Source organism: Camellia sinensis, chromosome 8 (assembly GCF_055761805.1).
Source record: "Camellia sinensis isolate YWXY chromosome 8, ASM5576180v1, whole genome shotgun sequence".
Lineage (NCBI taxonomy): Eukaryota > Viridiplantae > Streptophyta > Magnoliopsida > Ericales > Theaceae > Camellia > Camellia sinensis.
In genome coordinates this window covers 131,978,365-131,993,121 of record NC_138968.1, presented here as the reverse complement: position 1 = coordinate 131,993,121, position 14,757 = coordinate 131,978,365, and the positions used below count along the sequence as shown (strand labels likewise).

Sequence of the window (14,757 nt, the reverse complement as noted above, 5' to 3'; positions counted from 1 at the left end):
CCGTGAAGATGCTCCTATCCTGAAAGAGGATGAAACCGACCGGCAAGTGGTTGCTGCGGTTGATGCTTGGAAACATGCCGATTTCCTTTGCCGGAACTACGTCTTGAACATACTTGACAACACATTATACGACGTCTACAGTCCAATCAAGACGGCAAAGGAACTTTGGGAATCGTTGGAGAAAAAGTACAAAACGGAAGATGCCGGCTCAAAGAAATTTGTGGTTGGCAGATTCTTGGATTTTGTAATGGTTGATTCAAAAACTGTGATCAGCCAAGCTCAAGATTTCCAACTCATTCTGCATGACATTCACGCAGAAGACATGTCTCTCAGTGAATCCTTCCAAGTTGTAGCCTTAATTGAAAAATTACCAAAAGGCTGAAAGGAGTTCAAGAACTACCTCAAACACAAGCGTAAAGAAATTTCTATGGACGAATTAATTGTGCGTTTGAGAATTGAGGAGGACAATCGCAATTCTGAAAAGCGGCCTGGTAAGCATCCTATGGAGTCTAAGGCAAATGTCGTGGAACATGTTTCAAAAACCAAGAAACGAAAGTCTTCTGGAGAAATTTCATCACAAGGCTCTAAAGGGGGGATAATAAAAAGTACAAGTTTAATGGCAAATGTTACATCTGTGACAAAGAGGGACATCGGGCCAAAGATTGCCGTAGCAAAGGCAATAGCAAAAGAAGAACAAGCAAGAAGCCTGCTCAAGCCCACATGACTGAAGTGGACAATATTTCCAGTGGTATAGATGATATCAATCTTTCTGCAGTTGTTTCCGAGGCAAATCTTGTCGGAAATCCTAAAGAATAGTGGGTGAACACTGGTGTTACTCGCCATATTTGTGCCGACAAAAAGATGTTCACATTTTATTCTATAGTGGACAATGGTGAACAACTTTTTATGGACAACTCCTCAACTTCCAAAGTTGAAGGACAAGGAAAGATTGTACTCAAGATGATATCTGGAAAGGAACTCACTCTCAACAATGTGCTGCATGTACCGGACATTCGCAAGAATTTAGTTTCCGGATCTTTGTTGAGTAAGAATGGGTTTAGGCTAGTTTTTGAAAGTGACAAGTTTGTACTTACCAAAAACGGGATGTATGTAGGAAAATGTTACATGTCTGATGGCCTTTTCAAGTTAAATGTAATGACCGTTGTACCTTCAGTTATTAATAATACTACATCTTCTTCTTACTTGCTTGAGTCTTCAAATTTATGGCATAGTAGACTAGGACATGTTAATTATGGATCTTTGCGTAAATTAATTAATATGGAATGTTTACCTAAATTTAACATTGATTCAAATCATAAATGTGAAGTTTGCGTTGAGGCAAAATTATCTAAAACTCCTTTTCATTCAATTGAAAGAAGTACGGAACCACTTGAATTAATTCATAGCGACATTTGTGATTTTAAATCAATTCAAACTAGAGGTGGGAAAAAGTATTTTATCACTTTTATAGATGACTATACTAGATATAGTTATGTTTATTTAATTCGAACCAAGGATGAAGCTTTGGAAACTTTCATTCAATATAAGAATGAAGTTGAAAATCAACTTGGTAAGAAAATCAAGAAACTTAGAAGTGATAGAGGTGGTGAATATAAATCACCTTTTGGTGAGTTTTGTAAAGAACATGGAATAATTCATCAAACCACCACTCCTTACTCACCTCAGCAAAATGGAATTGCTGAGAGGAAAAATAGGACTTTAAAAGAAATGATTAATGCCATATTAATCAGTTCTGGATTACCTCAGAACTTGTGGGGGGAAGCAATACTTTCTGCTAATTATATTTTAAATAAAGTACCCCGAAATAAAGTGAATCAAACACCTTATGAATTGTGGCATGAAAGAGTACCATCCTACAAATACTTAAAACTGTGGAGGTGTTTGGCTAAAGTGGCTATTCCTAGTCCTAAAAAGACTAAGATAGGTCCTAAGACCATTGATTGCATTTTCATTGGTTATGCCAAAAATAGTAGTGCATATCGGTTTTTGATTCATAAATCAGAACATTCTGAAATGCATGTAAATACTATTATTGAGTCTCGAAATGCATCATTCTTTGAACATGTATTTCCAAATAAAACTGGACAAGAGACTAGTAATAATAAGAGATCTTTTGATACTATTACTAGTAATGATTAAGAACATGATCAAGAGCAAGAGTTAGACCAAAATGAGGAAGAAGAACCTAGGCGTAGTAAACGTGCTAGAACCTGGTCTAGATTTTCTAACATTTTTGTTAGAAAATGAGCCTTTAACTTTTAAAGAGGCTATGTCCAGTCCTGAAGCTCCTTTATGGAAAGAAGCTGTCAACAGTGAAGTTGAATCCATCTTGCAAAATCACACTTGGGAATTAGTGGACTTGCCACCAGGTTGTAAACCTCTTGGGTACAAGTGGATTTTCAAAAGAAAATTGAAAGCGGATGGATCAATAGACAAATACAAGGAAAGACTTGTAGTCAAAGGTTTTAGACAAAAAGAAGGTCTAGATTACTTTGACACATACTCACCGACTACTAGAATAACATCCATTAGAATGCTTATTGCCATTGTATCTCTATACAATCTAGAAATTCATCAAATGGATGTTAAAACTACTTTCTTAAATGGTGAGGTAAATGAAGAAATTTACATGGAACAACCAGAAGGGTTTTCTGTTCCAAGGAAAGAAAAGAAAGTGTGTAAATTGGTTAAATCATTATATGGTTTAAAACAAGAGCCAAAGCAATGGCATGAGAAATTTGACCAGGCAATGATGTCAAATGGATTTAAAATTAATGAGTGTAACAAATGTGTTTATATTAAAAACACAGATAAAGGTTATGTCATTGTATGTCTTTTTGTAGATGATATGCTCATCATTGGTAGTAATAATGACATGATTAACACTACCAAAAAAATGTTGAATAAACATTTTGACATGAAGGACATGGGCATTGCTGATGTAATATTTGGTATGAAAATTACTAAAACATCAGAAGGATATGCCTTGTCACAATCTCATTACATTGAGAAAATACTTGACAAATTCAGCAAAGATGATGATCATCTTGTAAGAACACCTGCACATATTAATTTGTATCTTTCTAAGAATGTACAGGAAAGTATTTCTCAATTAGAGTATGCCCAAATTATTGGAAGCTTAATGTACTTGATGAACTGCACTCGCCCAGATATAGCTTATGCAGTAAGTAAATTAAGTAGATATACGAGTAATCCGGGAGTAGAACACAGGAAAGCAATTATAAGGGTTCTTAGATATCTCCGATTTACTCGTAACATTGGGCTTAATTATACTAGATATCCAGTAGTACTTGAAGGATACTGTGATGCAAATTGGATATCGGATACAAGAGACTCAAAGTCCACTAGTGGGTATGTCTTTACTCTTGGTGGGGCGGCTGTATCTTGGAAATCTTCCAAACAGACTTGTATTGCTAGGTCTACTATGGAATCTGAATTCATAGCTTTAGACAAAGCAGGGGAAGAGGTAGAATGGCTTCGCCACTTCCTTGAAGATATTCCAATTTGGCCAAAACCGGTGCCTGCTATATGCATACATTGTGATAGTCAATCAACAATTGGTAGAGCACAGTGTCATATGTATAACGGTAAGTCTCGACACATTCGTCGTCGACATAACACCGTGAGACAACTACTCTCTAATGGAATTATTTCCATAGAATATGTTAAGTCTAAAGATAACATAGCGGATCTACTAACCAAAGGGTTAGCAAGAGAGTTATTTGAGAATTCATCGAGGAGAATGGGACTTAAGCCTATTAAATAAGAGTTACCACAACGGCAACCCAACCTAGTTGACTTGAGATCCCAAGATCTAGGTTCAAAGGGACAACCGAGTTGTGAATGACTCAGAAGAATCACTGGGGAGTCTATCTCCTACCCATTTCTTTGATGAAATAGTGATGTCTGCAGCGGTTTAGGTTAAGTAATACTTTTAATGATTCTTATATCTAGGTAAACCTAGTGGAGTATGGCAGGATACTTTTCATAAGAATCACCTATGTGAGTGTGAACTGGGCCGGTTCTATAAGATTTGTGAAGGGCTACAAGTCTTTAGAGCACTCATAAAAAACCAGGTTGTTCAAGGCCAAAATGAACACAATAGTGAGAACTAAACTGTGTCTGGAGATATACTGTGTGAGTTCTATTGTCTTGGTTTACACAAACGGCTGAACAGTTCAAGACATCATGCTCACTGGTTAGCTAGTAAATCCGATAGTATCTCACAAGGGAAGGTTCAAAGCCAAAATCTACCTATCCTTTGCAGAATATTTCCAATTTCTGTACTCTCTGTATTTACATCATGTTGTTGCATTTTCTCTCTGTCAATTTCATTCATGTGGGAGATTGTTGGAAAATTTATAAAGAGGTAGTTGTGAATTGAAATAGACTCCATTTTGAATGAAAGTGTGTAACCTTTCACGGTGTCTTTTTGTTTTAAAGGAAGGGTCAAACCTGCACTTGAATGAAAGGGTGCAAACCTTTCATGGTGTCTTTTTATTTTAAAGGAAAGGGTACGTCCCTTCTTCATACCTTTTCTATTCAAATTGAATAGGTGCCAACAAAGTCTATATAAAGGCAGCCCCATTCCAATTTTGATTGATTCCGAAAATTCATTTTCCTTGCCTTCATTTTGCTCTCTTGCGTCCTTTATTCTTCATATTATTTTAGGGTAATTTTCAGAGAGTTAGAACATGGGTTTGGTTCGCCGAATAAATTGTTTGGAGTGCTACTACAATTTGTGAAGATCATTGTATGCTGAGAGATAGACGCCACATAACCGTAAGCACCGTAGCGGGGCGAATCTGTTTTAAAGACAGAGTGTCACACACTCGACTTGGTCTTAATTTTAATTCGGTTCGATAAATAAATCCAGTTTGTTATTTATTTATTTTGTTTGAATTTATTTCAAGTTATTTTATTTACACAGAAGATTGTTCCAACAATCTTAAGACATATTTGAATTATTCTATTTACAGAATTTTTCGTTTGTTTCCCCTTTTTTTTTTCATTCTTCGTAAATAATTTCGGAAGAAAATTATTTTCTGTGGATTTACAAAATAATATTCTGGTTAGAAAAACAAATAGTGATTATATGCTATTTGACAGATAGTAGTAATATACTGTCTCTTTTCTTTGACAACAACTAGTAGTACGATACTGGTGTCATTAACAATTCAGAATATATTTTTGTGGAATTTTGTCAGGAAATTAATTTTGATTTTTTAGAAATTATTTTCTGAGTTTTCATTAATTAAAATTCTGTTTTAGTATTTTAATTATTGAAGTGCTATAGAAATTAATTTTTTGTGTGGAATTAATTTGGTTGAACAAAATTTTATTTTATTTTCAAATTAATTGAAAAATAAAAGTTATTTTCTTATTTCTTTTATTTTACAGAATTTAATTTCTTGTGTGGAATTAATTTGGTTAAATAAAATTTTATTTTATTTCCAAATTAATTGAAAAATGAAAGTTATAGTTTTTATTTCTTTTATTTTACATAATTTAATTTTCTGTGTGGAATTAATTTGTTTAAATAGATTTTTTTTTATTTTCAAATTAATTGGAAAATAAAAGTTACATTCTTGTTTCTTTTATTTTTACAGAATTTAATTCTGTGAATTTGGTTTAATTTTCTGTGTAGTGAAAATTCTAATTATAAATTTGTTTTATAAATTAGAATTAATGGCTACTGAAACAAATGCCCAAACAAGTACTACTGCGGTGGCTGCAATTGCACCAACCCCCTCTCCTATGATGACAGTACCAATAAATCATGGAGAGAAGCCAGAGAAGTTCTCAGGAACTGACTTTAAAAGACGGCAACAGAAAATGTTGTTCTATCTTACAACTCTGAACCTGGCTCGTTTTCTCCGTGAAGATGCTCCTATCCTGAAAGAGGATGAAACCGACCGGCAAGTGGTTGCTGCGGTTGATGCTTGGAAACATGCCGATTTCCTTTGCTGGAACTACGTCTTGAACAGACTTGACAACACATTATACAACGTCTACAGTCCTGGGAATCGTTAGAGAAAAAGTACAAAACGGAAGATGCCGGCTCAAAGAAATTTGTGGTTGGCAGATTCTTGGATTTTGTAATGGTTGATTCAAAAACTGTGATCATCCAAGCTCAAGATTTCCAACTCATTCTGCATGACATTCACGCAGAAGACATGTCTCTCAGTGAATCCTTCCAAGTTGCAGCCTTAATTGAAATATTACCAAAAGGCTGGAAGGAGTTCAAGAACTACCTCAAACACAAGCGCAAAGAAATTTCTATGGACGAATTAATTGTGCGTTTGAGAATTGAGGAGAACAACTGCAATTCTGAAAAGCGGCCTGGTAAGCATCCTATGGAGTCTAAGGCAAATGTGGTGGAACATGTTTCAAAAACCAAGAAATGAAAGTCTTCTGGAGAAAGTTCATCACAAGGCTTTAAAGGGGGGGATAATAAAAAGTACAAGTTTAATGGCAAATGTTACATCTGTGACAAAGAGGGACATCGGGCCAAAGATTGTCATAGCAAAGGCAAAAGCAAAAGAAGAACAAGCAAGAAGCCTGCTCAAGCCCACATGACTGAAGTGAAAAATATTTTCAATGGTATAAATGATATCAATCTTTCTGTAGTTGTTTCCAAGGCAAATCTTGTCGGAAATCCTAAAGAATGGTGGGTGAACACTTGTGTTCCTCGCCATATTTGTGCCGACAAAAAGATGTTCACATTTTATTCTATAATGGACAATGGTGAACAACTCTTTATGGGCAACTCCTCAACTTCCAAAGTTGAAGGATAAGGAAAGATTGTACTCAAGATGATATCTGGAAAGGAACTCACTCTCAACAATGTGCTGCATGTTCCGGACATTCGCAAGAATTTAGTTTCCGGATCTTTGTTGAGTAAGAATGGGTTTAGGCTAGTTTTTGAAAGTGACAAGTTTGTACTTACCAAAAACGGGATGTAGGTAGGAAAAGGTTACATGTCTGATTGCCTTTTCAAGTTAAATGTAATGACCGTTGTACCTTCAGTTATTAATAATACTACATCTTCTTCTTACTTGCTTGAGTCTTCAAATTTATGGCATAGTAGGCTAGGACATGTTAATTATGGATCTTTGCGTAGATTAATTAATATGGAATGTTTACCTAAATTTAACATTGATTCAAATCATAAATGTGAAGTTTGCGTTGAGGCAAAATTATCTAAAACTCCTTTTCATTCAATTGAAAGAAATACGAAACCACTTGAATTAATTCATAGTGACATTTGTGATTTTAAATCAATTCAAACTAGAGGTGGGAAAAAGTATTTTATCACTTTTATAGATGACTATACTAGATATAGTTATGTTTATTTAATTCGAACCAAGGATGAAGCTTTGGAAACTTTCATTCAATATAAGAATGAAGTTGAAAATCAACTTGGTAAGAAAATCAAGAAACTTAGAAGTGATAGAGGTGGTGAATATGAATCACCTTTTGGTGAGTTTTGTAAAGAACATGGAATAATTCATCAAACCACCGCTCCTTACTCACCTCAGTAAAATGGAATTGCTGAGAGGAAAAATAGGACTTTAAAAGAAATGATGAATGTCATATTAATCAGTTCTGGATTACCTCAGAACTTGTGGGGGGGAAGCAATACTTTCTGCTAATTATATTTTAAATAAAGTACCCCGAAAGAAAGTGAATCAAACACCTTATGAATTGTGGCACGAAAGAGTACCATCCTACAAATACTTAAAACTGTGGGGGTGTTTGGCTAAAGTGTCTATTCCTAGTCCTAAAAAGACTAAGATAGGTCCTAAGACCATTGATTGCATTTTCATTGGTTATGCCAAGAATAGTAGTGTATATCGGTTTTTTATTCATAAATCAGAACATTCCGAAATGCATGTAAATACTATTATTGAGTCTCGAAATGCATCATTCTTTGAACATGTATTTCCAAATAAAACTGGACAAGAGACTAGTAATAATAAGAGATCTTCTGATACTATTACTAGTAATGATCAAGAACATGATCAATAGCAAGAGTTAGACCAAAATGAGGAAGAAGAACCTAGGCGTAGTAAACGTGCTAGAACCTGGTCTAGATTTTCTAACATTTTTGTTAGAAAATGAGCCTTTAAATTTTAAAGAGGCTATGTCCAGTCCTGAAGCTCCTTTATGGAAAGAAGCTGTCAACAGTGAAGTTGAATCCATCTTGCAAAATCACACTTGGGAATTAGTGGACTTGCCACCAGGTTGTAAACCTCTTGGGTACAAGTGGATTTTCAAAATAAAATTGAAAGCGGATGGATCAATAGACAAATACAAGGCAAGACTTGTAGTCAAAAGTTTTAGACAAAAAGAAGGTCTAGATTACTTTGACACATACTCACCGGCTACTAGAATAACATCCATTAGAATGCTAATTGCCATTGTATCTCTATACAATCTTCAAATTCATCAAATGGATGTTAAAACTACTTTCTTAAATGGTGAGTTAAATGAAGAAATTTACATGGAACAACTAGAGGGGTTTTCTGTTCCAAGGAAAGAAAAGAAAGTGTGTAAATTGGTTAAATCATTATATGGTTTAAAACAAGCGCCAAAGCAATGGCATGAGAAATTTGACAAGGCAATGATGTCAAATGGATTTAAAATTAATGAGTGTAACAAATGTGCTTATATTAAAAACACAGATAAAGGTTATGTCATTGTATGTCTTTATGTAGATGATATGCTCATCATTGGTAGTAATAATGACATGATTAAAACTACCAAAAAAATGTTGAATAAACATTTTGACATGAAGGACATGGGCATTGCTGATGTAATACTTGGTATGAAAATTACTAAAACATCAGAAGGATATGTTTTGTCACAATCTCATTACATTGAGAAAATACTTGACAAATTCAGCAAAGATGATGAGCATCTTGTAAGAACACCTGTAGATATTAATTTGTATCTTTCTAAGAATGTACAGGAAATTATTTTTCAATTAGAGTATGCCCAAATTATTGGAAGCTTAATGTACTTGATGAACTGCACTCGCCCAGATATAGCTTATGCAGTAAGTAAATTAAGTAGATATACGAGTAATCCGGGAGTAGAACACTGGAAAGCAATTATAAGGGTTCTTAAATATCTCTGATTTACTCGTAACATTGGGCTTAATTATACTAGATATCCAGTAGTACTTGAAGGATACTGTGATGCAAATTGGATATCGGATACAAGAGACTCAAAGTCCGCTAGTGGGTATGTCTTTACTCTTGGTGGGGCGGCTGTATCTTGGAAATCTTCCAAACAGACTTGTATTGCTAGGTCTACTATGGAATCTGAATTCATAGCTTTAGACAAAGAAGGGGAAGAGGCAGAATGGCTTCGCCACTTCCTTGAAGATATTCCAATTTGGCCAAAACCGGTGCCTGCTATATGCATACATTGTGATAGTCAATCAGCTATTGGTAGAGCACAGAGTCATATGTATAACGGTAAGTCTCGACACATTCGTCGTCGACATAACACCGTGAGACAACTACTCTCTAATGGAATTATTTCCATAGAATATGTTAAGTCTAAAGATAACATAGCGGATCCACTAACCAAAGGGTTAGCAAGAGAGTTAGTTGAGAATTCATCGAGGAGAATGGGACTTAAGCCTATTAAATAAGAGTTACCACAACGGCAACCCAACCTAGTTGACTGGAGATCCCAAGATCTAGGTTCAAAGGGACAACCGAGTTGTGAATGACTCAGAAGAATCACTGGGGAGTCTATCTCCTACCCATTTCTTTGATGAAATAGTGATGTCTGCAGCGGTTTAGGTTAAGTAATACTTTTAATGATTCTTATATCTAGGTAAACCTAGCGGAGTATGGCAGGATAATTTTCATAAGAATCATCTATGTGAGTGTGAACCGGGCCGGTTCTACAAGATTTGTGAAGGGCTACAAGTCTTTAGAGCAATCATAAAAAACCAAGTCGTTCAGGGCCAAAATGAACACAATAGTGAGAACTAAACTGTGTCTGGAGATATACTGTGTGAGTTCTATTGTCTTGGTTTACACAAACGGCTGAACAGTTCAAGACATCATGTTCACTGGTTAGCTAGTAAATCCGATAGTATCTCACAAGGGAAGGTTCAAAGCCAAAATCTACCTATCCTTTGCAGAATATTTCCAATTTCTGTACTCTCTGTATTTACATCATGTTGTTGCATTTTCTCTCTGTCAATTTCATTCATGTGGGGGATTGTTGGAAAATTTATAAAGAGGTAGTTGTGAATTGAAATAGACTCCATTTTGAATAAAAGGGTGTAACCTTTCATGGTGTCTTTTTGTTTTAAAGGAAGGGTCAAACCTCCATTTGAATGAAAGGGTGCAAACCTTTCATGGTGTCTTTTTATTTTAAAGGAAGGGGTATGTCCCTTCTTCATACCTTTTCTATTCAAATTGAATAGGTGCCAACAAAGTCTATATAAAGGCAGCCCCATTCCAATTTTGATTGATTCCGAAAATTCATTTTCCTTGCTTTCATTTTGCTCCATTGCGTCATTTATTCTTCATATTATTTTAGGGTAATTTTCAGAGAGTTAGAACACAGGTTTGGTTCGCCGAATAAATTTTTTGGAGTGCTACTACAATTTGTGAAGATCATTGTATCCTGTGAGATAGACGCCACATATCCGTAAGCACCGTAGCGGGGCGAATCTGTCTTAAGGACAGAGTGTCACACACTCGACTTGGTCTTAATTTTAATTCGGTTCGATAAATAAATCCGGTATGTTATTTATTTATTTTGTTTGAATTTATTTCAAGTTATTTTATTTACATGGAAGATTGTTCCAACAAGCCGATGGTTTATGGGTGGAGAATAGAGAGCTTAAAGTTAAAATGGCACCAATGGGGGTTGGTCCAAGTGGAAAGGGACTTGGGTCGCTTAAGCAAAGGTTTCGAGTTCGAGCCTTTGTGGATGCAGCAAACCCCCTTGGGAGAGGACCCCGCATATGCGTCCCACAGTTTCCTCGACAGATTAGTCCTGAGTTCAAAAAACCTGAGGATACCGTGGGAGGAGACCTAAAAAAAAAAAAAAAAAGTTAAAATGGCAGCATATAGCAGACTTGAAGTTAGAGCAAATCGACGAAATCAGCCTGGAAGGATTATCGAAGGAAATGCAGATAGGGGAAGGAATGAACCAAATCAATACGGTTTGCAGAGGTCTTTTGCTGATGTTTTGAAAACAGGCGTCAATATTCTGGTGGGAAAAGCAGTCCATGCCATTCAGGCAGATGAAGAAGGGCACAGCTGGCTGTATGATAGTATACTATCGATGTTCAAAGCAGAGTTTTTTGTGCAGTGTGTTAAGTCGGTGCTAAAAGAGAAAGGACCAGGGCATGTTTTGGTCAGAAATGGAGGGGGTCGGGTTGTAGTGATGTCCTTCTTATCAATCGATGATATGATGTCAAATCTAGCGTCGATCAAAGCATGGTTCCAAGATTGTTGTGAATTTGTCAAAGTTTGGGAACCAGGAGTATGTGCTGAGCAAGAAAGGTGTCCATGGCTTCAATGTTATGGGGTCCCTCTGAATATGTGGAATAGAGGCACTTTCAATAAGATTGGTAGCAGGTGGGGTAGTGTTATTAGTTTAGATGAAAACATTGGCCAACCAAAGTCCTTTAGTTATGGAAGAGTTAGAATTGCCACTGGTTGTATGGAGTTCATCAACAACACCGTGAATCTAGAATGCAAAGGTAGACTCCATCCAGTGTTGGTTTGTGAAGAACAACAGCATGATTTAGTTGATAATGGAAGCATATTGTTCAGTGAGGTTGAGGAAGACCGCAGTTCCAATGAGGTAGAGAAGTCTAATAAGAAAGAGGTGGGCTATGGTGATCTGATTGTTGATAATAAAGCTGTGGAGGTTAAAGATGGTGAAGTTCAGTTGGCAAATGCCAGTGATATGGCACTCGGAAAAAGGTTGGATATGACAGGTATAAGTCATCAGGTGGATACAGTAGTTGAAGAAACCCAAGGTGGCGTGAGGAACAACTTGGTGGTTGAGATGCATATGGAGATGGCAGTGGCAGAGAGCAGAAGCTAATGATGATAATCTAAGGGTTGCTGAGTAGCTTAGTACACCTGATTTTATTAGAGGCTTAAGTGGGTCTGCAGATCATGGGCCTGGTATTAGTCTGGAAGTGAATCTGGGCCTTATTCAGGATCCAGTGGAGCATAGTAGATTGGACCATACCCACAAACCTGTGGGGAATAGCAGTTTGGGTCTTATAGTGAGGGGCCCAAATACACAATCACCTTCTACTTCGGAGTGGGTATCTACAAGATCACACATGGACAAGGGGCAATCAAATCCAAACAGGTTAATAGTTAGCATACCTGGTGATAAGAAGTTAAACAAGAAAGGTAAAGGCAAGGTCAAATTTTCTGGTGTAACAAAATCCATCATTGGGGTCAAAGGGTATCCATATTTAGCTCGTTTGTATGGTCACAAAGGGGCATTATCAAGCAAGTCCATCCCTAAATGTGTTGTCTTTAGGGCTGCTACGACAGCTTTGTCTGTTTCTGCTTCAAATGAGGGTAGCACTTGTAATAGAAGTCATCTTCTCAGTGAGGCTCAAGCAAACTTACAATTGGGAAAAATCCCGGGCATCAACTACAAAGGCAGAGAATCTGAAACTTTGGATAAGATGTTGGATTTGGAATTAGCAGATAGAGAAAGGAGGATGGAGAAGAGGAAAGATTAGGGGCTTTGAGTCCCATTATGGAGAATTGGGTGGTATCATGGTTTACTTATGAAGTTAGTGTCTTGGAATGTTAGAGGATTGGGGAAGTTAGAGAAGAAGGGAAGGATTAGGAAGCTCATCTATGAAAGAAAGACTGATGTTGTGCTTCTTCAGGAGACAAAGAAAGTTTCTATTGCTGAGAGGGAAGTAAGAGCATTGTGGGGCAGGAGAAATATGGATTTTATGGTTGTGGGTTTTGATGGGACTGCCGGGGGTTTGCTTTGCATTTGGGATCCAGATTGTTTCCAGTTGGTGGATTGTTGCTGCAATAGAAGATTTATTCTCCTATCAGGTACTTTGCTACACACATTTAACTGTACTATTTTGAATGTGTATGCACCAAATGAGGTGCGTATTAGATGTAAATTCTGGGACTCCTTGATGAAGCTAAAATCTGCATTCCCAAATCCATGGTGTTTGGGAGGTGAACTGAATGAGATTAGAAATATTGGTGAGAGGGTGGGTTGTTCCAGAACAGATAAGGGGATGATGGATCTGAATTCCTTCGTTGAGAACTATGAGTTGAGTGATTTACCATTGCTAGGTAGGAAGTTCACATGGAGGAATGCTCAAGATGGGGAGAGATGGAGTAGGATTGACAGAATTTTGCTTAATCCAGAGTGGCTGCTAAAGTTCAATTTTAAATTATGGGGTCTTCCTAGGCTTTTTTCAGATCATTGTCCTCTTTTGCTTATGGATGATGAGAGGGATTGGGGGCCTAAACCTTTTACGTTCATTAATGCTTGGACTATCCATCCAAGTTTTTCCTCATTACTGGAAAAGATATGGCACGAGGCTAGGATTAATGGGAGAGCAGGATATGTCTTGTTCCACAAGTTGAAACTTTTAAAGGTGGAACTGAAGAAATGGAATTATGAAGTTTTTGGAAATCTATCAACAAAACTCAAAAAGGCAGAGAACGAATTAGTTGCTTTGGACATTCTAGCTGAAAGTAAATCTTTGGTTGAGACTGAGAAAATTGGAAGAAGAGCAGTGAGGGGTGAAGTATGGAAGCTTAGTAGAATGGTGGAATGGCTATGGCAACAGAAGTCTAGAGTAAACTGGACAACTAATGGAGAAAAAACACTAAGTTTTTTCGTGTTATGGCCAGCAGTATGAGGAGTAGAAATGCTATTAATTCCATCATAGTTGAAGGGGAGGTTGTAGAGGATCCTGATAAGGTAAAGTATGAGGTTTTACAACACTTCAAAAGGCAGTTTTTTGAAAGCTGGGTAGGAAGACCAGTGTTGGGAGGGTTATTTAAATCAGTCCAATCAAGCTATGTATTTCATGATCTTGAAGCTATGTTCTCTAAAGATGAAATATGGGTAGCAGTTAAGAAGTGCAATGGTGATAAGGCTCCTGGCCCTGATAGGTTTAATCTCCTCTTTTTTCAGAAATTCTGGAAGTCGGTTCAACCTGAGGTCATGCATTTTTTGAGGGATTTTCATGCCACTAGCAAACTCCCCTATGGGATCAACGGCTCCTTTATCACTCTTATCTCTAAGACTGATAATCCCCTTGGTTTGTCTGATTATAGGCCCATTAGTTTGGTGGGTAGTTTGTACAAGATTCTCTCTAAAGTGTTGGCCCATAGACTCAAGAGAGTACTTCCTTTAGTTATTGGAGAAACACAATCTGCTTTTTTTTTTTTTTTTTTTGCAGGGGGGAAGGGGGGAGAAGTATATTGGATGGGGTGTTTATTGCTAATGAAATAGTTGATGGCTGGATAAAAACTAGAAGGAAATGTGTGATTATCAAACTTGACTTTGAGAAGGCTTATGATTCAATTAATTGGAAATTCCTATTCTCTATGTTGTATAATTTTGGCTTTGGATTAAAGTGGATTTCTTGGATGAGGGAATGCATCTCCACAACAAGATTGTCTGTTTTAGTTAATGGCTCACCCACAGAGGAGTTTT

General features: G+C 36.7%; 1 protein-coding gene across 1 annotated transcript; it reads left to right on the top strand.

Annotated features, from left to right (window-relative positions):
- Nucleotides 1-12,844: 12,844 nt before the first annotated feature.
- Nucleotides 12,845-13,954, top strand: LOC114314230 (uncharacterized). The gene has a single exon (XM_082885513.1). The coding sequence runs from the start codon at nucleotides 12,845-12,847 to the stop codon at nucleotides 13,952-13,954; it is 1,110 nt and encodes a 369-aa protein (XP_082741639.1).
- The last annotated feature ends 803 nt before the right edge of the window (nucleotides 13,955-14,757 follow it).

Excerpts from the sequence above, each read along its gene's own strand:
- LOC114314230 (XM_082885513.1), top strand. The coding sequence starts at position 12,845 with ATGAAGTTAGTGTCTTGGAATGTTAGAGGATTGGGGAAGTTAGAGAAG.